The following is a 12,206-nucleotide window of genomic DNA, read 5'->3' as shown; positions in this document are numbered from 1 at the left end:
TTTAGAGGTTATGTTTCCAGATGTGCATAGCTTATATTCTCCCTAATTATACACTTCTCATAGTAGGTTCAATGTCGTTCTTTTTTTTTTTTTTTTTTTAACTTGCAAAGGGCCTAGCACCAAAGTAGCCTGTTCTCCCTACCAACCTTGAAAATATTTGGCTTTAACAGGAATTCTGGTAAATTCTAGTGGATTCTTCAATTGACTGATTGCTGCCAGGCTGATTTCTTCAGCCTGGCTCTAGGATCTCAGCATTAACTGACTGCAAAGGGTTCCTAAATCCCTGTGTCACTGATTTATATGTAGCCTTCTAAGACAGCAGTAATGGGTGACTATTAAAAGGACATTGAGGATTTTCACATTTCCTTGAATTAGAGAATTTTTTTTAGAAAATAGCTAATTTACTTTGCCTCCCTCCCTTTTTTATGAAGTCCATATATATAGCATAACAAGGTAAAACTGATGGAGGGATGACTGCTGCTTATTGAGCTTCTTTACAGGAGGCATCTTATTTATTCCTCATAAGAACATGCAAGTGGGAAAACTGAGGCTTAGGGAGCATAAGTAACTTGCTCAAGGTCACACAGCCATTAGGTGGCCAAGCCAGAAACCATGTCCATGGACCTCAAGGCCTACATTGGTAACCATTGAGATGCTCTACGTTGAAACCTAATACAGTCTTAAAGAATCAGAGCTGGAAGGAAACATGGAGCTCCTCTTGTCCACACCCCTTATTTTATAGAGAAGAAAACTTGTGGCACACTGAGCTTTCTTAGATAAAAGGCTGTTCTCTAAACCCTTAAGTTCACTAGATTAAAGCAAAACAAAACAAAACCTCAGTTTAAAATTATTTTCAGTGAGACATCTCACCTGGGTTTTACTCTTTTTTTAAAAAAAGCAGAGCTCATATTTCATTAGTCACCCAACAAAGGACAACACACTATGGTTTAACTAAGCTGGCGGCAAAACAAATCTTTCTGTGTATTTGGTATTGGTAAGAGCCACGGCAGTTTAGTAATATGTGTATCTTCATATTTATAATTTATACCATATGTTCCTTCAGCAAGAAGGAATCTTATTCTAAAAGATTATTTATTACTTAAGGTTCTGTGCCGGGCATTATTATTTTTAAACAGCTTTGTTGAGATATAATTCACATACCATATAGTTTACCCATTTAAAGTGTATAATTCAATGGTTTTAGTATATTCACAGTTATATGCAACCATCACCACAGTGAATTTTAGAGCATGCTCATCCCACAGTGAGAAGTCCTGTACCCTTTAGTTTTCATTCCTTTATCCACCCATCCCCCATACCTAAGCAACCCATGAATCCACTTACTGTCTCTAGATTTGCCTATTCAGGTTATTTCATATAAATGAATCCTATAATATGTGGTCTTATGTGACTGGCTGCTTTCACTTAGCCTAATGTTTTCAAGGTTCATCCATGTTGTAGCATGTATCAGTACATCATTCCTTTTTATGGCCAAATAATATTCCATTGTTTGGATATATCACATTTCATTTGTCCAATCATCCACTGGTAGACATTTGGGTTGTTTTCACCTTCTGGCTACCGTGAATAGTGCTGCTATGAACATTCATGTATACTTTTTTTAAAAAATAAATTTATTTATTTATTGGCTGCTTTGGGTTTTCATTGCTGGGCGCGGGCTTTCTCTAGTTGCGGCGAGCGGGGGCTAATCTTCGTTGCATTGCAGTGCGCACGCTTCTCATTGTGGTGGCTTCTCTTGTTGCAGAGCATGAGCTCGAGGCACGCGGGCTTCAGTAGTTGTGGCACACGGACTCAGTAGTTGTGGCTCGTCGGCTCTAGAGTGCAGGCTCAGTAGTGGTGGCGCACGGGCTTAGTTGCTCCACGGCAAGTGGGATCTTCCTGAATCAGGGCTTGAACCCATGTCCCCTGCATTGGCAGGCAGATTCTTAACCATTGCACCACCAGGGAAGTCCCCATGTATACGTTTTTGTTTGAACACCCATTTTCAATTCTTTGGAGTATAAACATCAGAGTGGAATTGCTGAGTCATATAACTCTATTTAACTATTTGAGGAAATACCAAACCGTTTTCCACGGTGGCTGCAACATTTTCCATTCCCACCAGCTATTTATGAGAGTTCCAATCTCTCCACGTCCTTACTAACATTTGTTATTTTCTGCTTTTTTTTTTCCCTAAAATTATTATAACCATCCTAGTGGGTATTAAGTGCTACCCTACTGTGGTTTGATTTGAATTTCCCTAATGACTAACAATGCTGAACATCTTCAGTAGCTTCTTGGCTATTTGTATATCTTCTTCATAAAGATGTATATTCAAATCCTTTGCCCATTTTTAAATTATGTTGTTTATCTTTCTGTTGTTGTTTTAAGAGTTTTTATATATTCTGGATACTAGACTCTTACCAGATAAAAAGTTTGTAAATATTTTCTCCCATTCAGTGGGCTGTCTTTTCACTTTCTTGATAGTATCCTTTGATTCATAAAAGGTTTTAATTTTGATGAAGTCCAATTTATTTTTTTATTGTTGTTGCTTGTGCTTTTGGTCATATTTAAGATATCATTGCCTAATAAAAGATCACAGAGATGGGGCTTCCCTGGTGGAGCAGTGGTTGAGAGTCTGCTTGCTGATGCAGGGGACGTGGGTTTGTGCCCCGGTCCGGGAAGATCCCACATGCTGCAGAGTGGCTGGGCCTGTGAGCCATGGCTGATGGGCCTGCACATCTGGAGCCTGTGCTCCGCAATGGGAGAGGCCACAACGGTGAGAGGCCCGCATACCGCCAAAAGAAAAAAAGAAAAAGATGTATGTCTCTGTTTTCTTCTAAGAGTTTTATAGTTTGAGTTCTTTGATTTATTTTGAGTTAATTTTTATATGTGGTATGAAATGGAGGTCTAACTTTATTCTTTTGCATTTGGATATCCAGTAGTCCCAGCACCATTTGTTGAAAAGCTATTCTTTCCCCATTGAATGGTCTTAGCACCCTTGGCAAAAATCAGTTGAGCATAGACATATGGGTTTATTTCTAGACCCTCAAGTCTATTCCATTCATCTCTATGTCTACCCTGTGCCAGTACCCTGCTGTCTTGATTACTATTGCTTTGCTGTAAGTTTTGAAATTAGGAAGTGTGAGTACTCCTACTCTGTTCTTTTTTCAAGAATGTTTCGGCTATTCTGGGTCCCTTGCAATTCCATATGAATTTTAAAATTAGCTTCTCAATTCCTATAAAGAAGTTAACTGGGACAGAGCACTATTTTTGCTTATGTAAATTTGTGAAAAGAATTAGCATTCTGGGAGAGCAGCTCTACTCTAGTGGAAAGAAATGTCAGAGGTATGCAGGATTATAAATATTCTTACTTCACTCTGCATAGTTGAGTCTTCCATAATTGAATCTTGATAAAAGTTCATACTGGAGTCCAAAATAAAGATGATTATACTGTACTGTTGAATTTGAGGAAACCCTGAGAATACATTAATTTCTTACATTTATATTTGTACAAACATTTAAAGATAACAAAGTGTGTTCACAATCTTTCCCCAGCTTTTCATCATAGTTATCCTGGAAATTAGTGAGACAGGAATTTATTATTGCCTGTAGTTTTCAATAAGGCAATTTAGGCACAGAGAATAAGAAATGACTTGCTCGAAGAGATAAGCTAGGAAGTGGAGTAACCAACCGTCCTAGTTTACCTGAGACTGAGGGGCATTTTATTAGTAAGTAGCAGAGGCAGGATAACAACTCAGGCCCTTTAACTCTTTTTTTAAAAAATTAATTAATAATTAATTAATTTTTGGCTGAGTTGGGTCTTTGTTGCTGTGCACGGGCTTTCTCTGGTTGCGACGAGCCCCAGGTCCTTTAACTCTTAATTTAACACTTCTCCTCCCAGATGACCTCATCATGCGTACTTGACCTTCTCTACTTTGGGAATTCCGCTTAAAACTTCTCTTTTCACTCAGCTTTTCTTGACTAATCTTATCTGAAACTTCAGCTGCCCTAACCTCTCCAGCAATCCTTTGTCTTTGGTATCCCAGCCACAACTGGTTCTATATTTTCTCCTGTATATGGGTTTCATAGTTTTTCATTATGTTTCTTTCCTCTCTCCCTCAGATCGTGGGTCATAGAGGCAGACAGTGTTTCTCCCTCCTTCCCGTGACATGAGTGGGGACTTCATAATTACTGCTGCCTGACCAGCAGGAAGTAAGTAGACATTCAAGACACTTGACCTTCAGGGTCAGATAAGTTGCCAAGGGTCACCATTTATTAAAATTCAGTTATCATTTAAGATGAACAAGAATCACTTAGTGCCAGGAACACAATCTGTGTATTTAGTGCAACTCTATGTGGATTATAATAAGGAAAACACAGCCTCGTACAAATCGATGATGCATCTCAGAGAGCCGACTTTGGCATCCAGGCCTCCCCGGTCATGGTAGCTCCTTTAGTCCCCTGGCCTCAGCAAGTACTACCACCCCTGGTAGTTGGGCATCTCGCAGAGGACCCACCAGCCCTCCAGCATGTGGAGTGAGTGGAGCTCATTGAGCTGGAAGTGGTCATGCATGCAGGAGCAGTCCTCTGTGAGCTCGGACACCAGGCCTCCGTAGCCATGTCTCTCATACAGCTTTATCCTGTGAGAGCTAGTCTGTTGTGACAGTAAACCAAAGATGAAAAATAAGTTGTGGGCATCCTTGATGTCAGTAAAAGTGACTCAATCAGCCTGCAGCTTCATGAAGCAGGGTTTTCAAACCATCCTGTCATATATGTATCCTTTCCTTACATGGTTGTTCTAACAAATTAGGGAGAGTATTAAAATAAAACTGACCTGACCAGGGGTCTATCCTGTGGAAGAAACAAGAATTGAAATAAAGTCAATAAAAGGGATTCCTTTCTAAAAAAAAAACAACTGTCACAACTGTATTTAGTTCAGTCTGCAGAGAGGATTTTAACTCCGTTTACCATTATGACTGTGTATCACTGAATCCTATCAAGCTTGGTTTTAGTTTTTTTGTATTTTTTTTGATTGGAGTATAATTGCTTTACAACGTTGTGTTAGTTTCTGCTGTAGAAAAAAGTGAATCAACTATATGTATACATATATCCCCTCCCTCCTGAGCCTCTCTCCTCCCGCCATCCACCCCTCTAGGTCATCACAGAGCACTGAGCTGAGCTCCTCAAGCTTGTTTTTAAATATTTTTATTTTGGAATTTATTTATTTTTGGCTGTGTTGGGTCTTCATTGCTGTGCGAGGGCTTTCTCTAGTTGCGGTGAGCAGGGGCACCTCTAGGCATGCGGGCTTCAGTAGTTGTGGCATGTGGGCTCAGCAGTTGTGGCTCAAGGGCTCTAGAGCGCAGGCTCAGTAGTTGGGTTTAATGGCTCTGCAGCATGTGGGATCTTCCCGGACCAGGGCTAGAACCCATGTCCCCTGCATTGGCAGGCAGATTCTCAACCACTGTGCCACCAGGGAAGCCCCTCAAGCTTGTTTTTAAGTCACTTTTGTACTCATCATGTACAACAATTCATATTTACTCTGAGTCCACATGTCCAACATTTTGTCAAGTCACTTGTAAGTTGAGTTTCTTGCCTCAAAGAAATTTCTGTCTTATTTGTACCTCTTTTTGCATCTGCAAATTTCTGCAGCCGAATTTTGGTTTCACTTCTTGAATCTGCTTGTCATGACACATAATTTGGTGTCATCAGAATGTAGAAATACAAATTCCACATGATTGAAAAACATTAAGCAGCATTTTGGTGAGGACCATGTCCCATGAAATCCTAATTAATGATCTTTTTCTGACCCTTGTGAAAAACTAGTTGATAATGACTGCTGAATACAAGGAGCCACCTGCAAGCGAACTGTTCTAGTTTCTAGATCCGTAGGTCATAAAGAAGGTATTGAAAATAATCGCCAATACAGTCAGAATACATTATAGTTATGTTGTTCTCCCATAGTCTGTCAGTGTTCATTAAGAAATAATGATCTAGATAGATTTTTTTCTTTACTGAACAAGGTAGTTTTTATTTAGAAATTAGGGATCAGCTAGATACTTCCAAATTCAACTTTAGAAGCTATATTGTTGTGATTTCTTGTGCCTAAAAACAATCTGCCCATTTTTAATGCTTTATTGAAATGAGTTTTAATGTTTCCATATGAGAGCGTAGTAAAGGCAATCAATTTTTTGTTAAATGCTTGAGAGTTGGGCTTTGCTATTTCACCGTGAACACTATAGTCCTGAGTTGAAACAAACTGACTTTTATGAACAGGAATTTATGGCCATGGATCAGTGATGCTTTCACATGAGTCGTGTTGAACTAAGACTCACGTAAGGAATTGTGTGGCAGGGGCAGACGGAGTCGTTGAGGCCCATCCACTGCTGGTAGTCGGGGTAGTCGCCGCGCTGCAGGAAGCACTGGTGGCCCTGGTAGTTGGGGCGCTCGTAGAGCATCCAGCAGCTGCTGTCCACCCGGATGGAGTTGCAGCGGCTGAAGTAGGGCTGCAGGTTGGGGCAGTCTCTGCTGCACTCGTAGCGGCGGCCCTGGAAGCCCCAGTCCTCGTAGATGGTGATCTGCAGGTGGAAAGCAAGGTGACAGCAGGGAGTCAGCTGGGAGGTACATCCCCCCCACCCCACAGTAGATACCCAGCAGACACGCTGTGGCGTATGTTTATGTAGGAAAAAAAAGATTATAACAGTGTATGTATAAGCCCAAATGTCAACCATGGTTATCAATGAATGGCAAGATTATAGGTCTTAATTTTATGTTTTTATTTCTCCTTTTTGTTGTTTTCAATTGCTTTAATTTGTTGTTACATAAATATATATTACTTTCACGAGATGAAAAAATAAAATCAATTTGTAAATGTATAACTTTGAGTTACTGGTGAAAAGCAGCAAATTTTGTAAATAGCCACATTTTGTCTTGAGATTAAACACTTCTCCTTGGGCTAAAAAGCAAGAGGTCTCCCAAGACTCTCTGAGACGCTCCAGGAGTAGGAAAATATACAGAATCCTCCCATTCCCCTCTCCCCTCAACCCAGCTTCTAGGGATGCTTTTTGTTTTCAAAACTAGCGTCATGTGGACCTAGAGTCTGTCATACAGAGTGAGGTAAGTCAGAAAGAGAAAAACAAATACCGTATGCTAACACATATATATGGAATCTAAAAAAAAAAAAAAGAAAAGAAAAAAATCGTTCTGAAGAACCTAGGGGCAGGACAGGAATAAAGACGCAGACATAGAGAATGGACTTGAGGACACGATGGTGGGGGGAAGGGTAAACTGGGACAAGGTGAGAGAGAGGCATGAACATATATACACTACCAAATGTAAAACAGATAGCTAGTGGGAAGCAGCCACATAGCACAGGGAGATCAGCTCGGTGCTTTGTGACCACCTAGAGGGGTGGGGTAGGGAGGGTGGGAGGGAGACACAAGAGGGAGGGGGTATGGGGATATATGTATGTGTATAGCTGATTCACTTTGTTATACAGCAGAAACTAACACACCATTGTAAAGCAATTATGCTTCAATAAAGATGTTAAAAAAAAAAAAGCTAGCATCGTGATTTTCCTGAGTTTTCCCTCCCTGAAGCAACACTGTTTCATAGGACCCAGGTGACTGCTTGAAAGCTTTTCCCATCGCTGCCAACCTATTGATTTAGAAGCACTCTCAGATATTCAGGGGTAGAGGGTGACCCCAATCCCCAACTCATCCCGTGTGTATGTAGAAAGATGAAATCAAACACCTTCATGGTTCATGACCCAGGGAGGGACATCCACCTACAGCTGGCAATATGTCCACAATGCATTTGTAAAAGTCCTCAGGCAGCATGTAAAGAAAATGTGCAGATGCTAAGAGGAGAGAAATTAATAGCCACAAAGAAAAAGTGTTCCCCTGCAAGTAGCAGAGCTAGACAAAAGAAAACTGGGCAGAGTCCTATGAAGTTAGACAGTATACCCAGGGACCAGAGGATATACCTAATGTGGCAGGTGTACTGGTAAACTTCAGTTACAGCTGTAATTGAACCAGTGTGGGAAAGGCTGCATTGGTCTCCCCAGCTACAAAACCACATCGGAATACACCACCATTTTCAGCAAAAGTCAACAAATCACACACCAGTTTTGGCGCATGTTAAAGAAAACTGTTCTGCAGAAAGGTGACACATCAAAACCATAAGGTGGTATAATTTATACTTACATTCATTTGGTCAAATTGTTACTACATGTATTTATAAGCTCAACTATGTGCCTAATCAGAATTTTGGAAATGTGTTGAAAGACCAGATCATTTTCATTTCCTAGTAGTCCTTATATTCTACTGAAAGAAAGCCTGGACCTGTTTTTCTTTTAAGGCTTTATTGAAATGAGTTTAAATATTTCCATGTGAGAACACAGTAAGGGCAATCGATGACAGGTTAATTTAATTTGAATTGAAACTTTGGAAAATTGCCTCCTACTCCACCATTCTGAAATGTTCAGTGCTAAACATTTGTAAAATGTCCTACAAAGCCAGTCTGCTCTGACACAGAAATAGTATATATTCTCCAAATCCTCCAACCAACAATCTTCTAGTCATAATGAAGCAGCATAAGATACATACTTGTTTTTTTAACCACAATATGGCCAAACAATGTGATTCTAAGAAAGCTCAACACCCGAAAAAACACTTCAATGCACTTTGTATCAAAAGCTAATTGCAAAGAAAAATATGCCAGCAAGAGTTGCAATTTTAAGATGATGCAGAGACTTTTCTTCTCCCAGAGAATTTATTACGAACTCCCATGGTGCAATTCCAAGTTTCTAAGTGACCTGTAGAATAAAAAGATAATTTTTGTATCAAGCACATCAATTTAACATGGACACAGATATTAGCTTTCAATCTATAGGGAGTTAAGGTCAAATATCAGATACCAAATTACTGACAAAGATGAATTAAAATAAAAGTGGGTGCAGAAGAATTTCCATGGAATTTTTCTCAGACATTTGGAAATTGAGTTATATTTCTCAATTAAATACAATATATGATCCCACACAGGGAAAAATATATAAAAAAGGACAGTATTGGTCAATTGACAAAATTGATACCTATATGGTAAAGTATCAATGTTAAATTTTCTGAAGTTGATAACCATCCTGTAGTTATTTAAGAGAGTGACTTTATTCTTAGGAAATACACTCTGAAGTATATAGGAGTAAAGTGATATGGTGTATATAACTTCAGATGGCTTAGAAAAAGTTTTATATACTCAGTATAAAATATATGCTGAGGGGCTTCCCTGGTGGCACAGTGGTTGAGAGTCGGCCTGCCAATGCAGGGAACATGGGTTCGTGTCCCGGTCCTGGAAGATCCCACATGCCGCGGAGCAGCTGGGCCCGTGAGCCATGGCCACTAAGCCTGCGCGTCCGGAGCCTGTGCTCTGCAACGGGAGAGGCCACAACAGTGAGAGGCCCGCGTACCGCAAAAATAAATAAATAAATAAAATAAAATATATACTGAGAGAAAGAGAAACAAAGAGAGAAGAGAATAAAAGAGTGGGACAGAGACAGACAGAGAAAAATGGTAAAGATAATGAAGCAAAATGTTATGGTAACAATTAGCAAATGTGAGTAAAATGTATGAGAGCTCTTTGTACTATTTTTGCAACTTTTCTCTAAGCTTGCAATTATTTCCAAATTAAAAAAATAATACTTCTTTTCACTAACCATGACCAAAGCAAATCATTTCTTTGCCCCTCAGCAGTTGTGTATTGTGCCTGCACCATACTATTTTGAATTTCTTATATATTGCTTTGAATTTAAACTTATATTGCCCTCTTTCCATTTCTGATAGAGAAGTGTTAGTCTCCAACTATGAAAATGGAATCATTGATTTCTCTCTGCAATTCTAATAGTTTTTACCTCACATAGTTGGATGTTCTGTTGTTCGATGCGCACATGTTAAGGATTGTTATGTCTTCTTGGAGAATTGACCCCTTTATCATTATGTAATGCCCTTCTTTATCCCTAATAACTTTCCTTGCTTCTAAGTCAGCTTTGTCTGAAATTAATATAGCTAATTTTCTTTTTTAAATTAGTTCTAGCGTGATTTATTGTTCTCCATCCATTTACTTTTTTTTTTTTTTTTTTTTTTTTTTTTGCTGTGCTGTGCAGCTCACAAGATCTTAGTTCCCTGACCAGGGATTGAACCCAGGCCACCTCAGTCCAAGCACCAAATCCTAACCACTGGACTGCCAGGGAATTCCCTACATCCATTTACTTTTAATCTATATATGTCTTTATGTTAAGAGGGTGCCTTATAGACACCATATAATTGAGTCTTGTTTTTTGATCCACTCTGACAATTTCTGTCTTTTTTTTCTTCTTCATAATTGTATTATGAAAATTTTCATACAGAAACGTTGAAAGAATTGTACAATGAAGATACATATGCCCACCACCTGGATTCTGCAGTTAAGAGTTTGCTACATATATGTATAACTGAATCTCTTTGCTGTACACCTAAAACTTACACAACATTGTAAATCAGCTGTACTTCAATTTAAAAAAAAGTTTGCCATATTTGCTATATTTTCTTTAACATACATCTTTAACACATCTGCAGTGATGGGAATGCTCTGTGCTGTCCAGATACAGTAGTTTGTGGCTCTTGAGTTCTGTCTTTTAATTGGTGCATTTAGACCTTTGATGATCAAAATGATTATTGATATAGTTGAATTAATATCTATCTTATTTGTTAATGTTTTTTATTTGTTGCCCTTGTTCTTATTTGTCTTTCACTCTTTTTCTGCCTTTCCAAGGATATGGCATTGCTCATACCCATGTTGACTAATAAATGAGCTACTAATACCAATACAGTACAAAAGAAATCTTGAAAACTGTTTTCTAGAATACCTGGATTTTTAAAAAATAATTTCTCTTTTTCCCTTATTGAAGAAATTCAGTGACTGGAATCGAAATTTCTGAATAAGGCATTGATATCTTGCAGTTAAAATAAATGTTCATCAGCTAAAAGACATGATACAGTATCCATAAGCCACAAAAGAAAAGACTAAGAAGCTTAAACATATAAATGAAAAATTTCTTCAAACAATAAACTGTGAAAGTGTATTTTTCATACATTTAATAAACTATTTAATTTATTTGTTATTTCTAACAAACTAGATAGATGTGCGTATATGTATATGTACATGTATGGCAAATATTTGAATTGAAAATTATTAATAGTTGTTATTTCTGAGGAGTAGGACAAGGATATGGGAAAGTGAGGATTCTTTTACTTTTCATTATCTATATTTTGTACTTTTGAAATTTTTACTGTAAGCATGTATTACTATTATAGTTGAAAAACTACTTTACAACCCGATCAAAAAATGGGCGGAAGAACTAAATAGACATTTCTCCAAAGAAGACATACAGATGGCCAAGAGGCACATGAAAAGCTGCTCAACATCACTAATTATTAGAGAAATGCAAATCAAAACTACAACGAGGTATCACCTCACACCGGTCAGAATGGCCATCATCAAAAAATCTACAAACAATAAATGCTGGAGAGGGTGCAAAGAAAAGGGAACCCTCTTGCACTGTTGATAGGAATGTAAATTGATACAGCCACTATGGAGAACAGTATGGAGGTTCCTTAAAAAAACTAAAAATAGAATTACCAAATAACCCAGCAATCCCACTACTGGGCATATACCTGGAGAAAACCATAATTCAAAAAGACACATGCACCCCAATGTTCATTGCAGCACTATTTACAATAGCCAGGTCATGGAAGCAACCTAAGTGTCCGTAGATTGATGAATGGATAAAGAAGATGTGGTACATATATACAATGGCATGTTACTCAGCCATAAAAAGGAATGAAATTGGGTCATTTGTAGAGATGTGGATGGATCTAGAGACTGTCATACAGAGTGAAGTAAGTCAGAAAAAGAGAAACAAATATCGTATATTAACGAATATATGTGGAATCTAGAAAAATGGTACAGATGAACCGGTTTGCAAGGCAGAAATAGAGACACAGATGTAGAGAACAAACGTGTGGACACCAAGCGGGGAAAGGAGGTATGGGATGAATTGGGAGATTGGAATTGACATATACATACTAATATGTATATAATAGATAGTTAATGAGAACCTGCTGTGTAGCTCAGGGAACTCTATTTAGTGCCCTTTGGTGACCTAAATGGGAAGG

The 12,206-nt window shown here is 38.5% G+C and overlaps 1 protein-coding gene across 1 annotated transcript; it reads right to left on the bottom strand.

Moving 5' to 3' along the window:
* Nucleotides 1–4,480: 4,480 nt before the first annotated feature.
* Nucleotides 4,481–7,646, bottom strand: LOC101336219 (gamma-crystallin A). Its single transcript, XM_033860391.1, has 3 exons — nt 7,638–7,646; nt 6,336–6,578; nt 4,481–4,657 (listed from the first exon to the last, which is right to left on the bottom strand). The coding sequence occupies exons 1-3, from the start codon at nt 7,644–7,646 to the stop codon at nt 4,481–4,483; spliced, it is 429 nt and encodes a 142-aa protein (XP_033716282.1).
* Between the last annotated feature and the right edge of the window lie 4,560 nt (nt 7,647–12,206).

This window comes from Tursiops truncatus, chromosome 7 (genome assembly GCF_011762595.2).
Source record: "Tursiops truncatus isolate mTurTru1 chromosome 7, mTurTru1.mat.Y, whole genome shotgun sequence".
NCBI lineage: Eukaryota > Metazoa > Chordata > Mammalia > Artiodactyla > Delphinidae > Tursiops > Tursiops truncatus.
The sequence above is the reverse complement of the archived record's forward strand: the minus strand, read 5'-3'. Positions and strand labels throughout refer to the sequence as shown.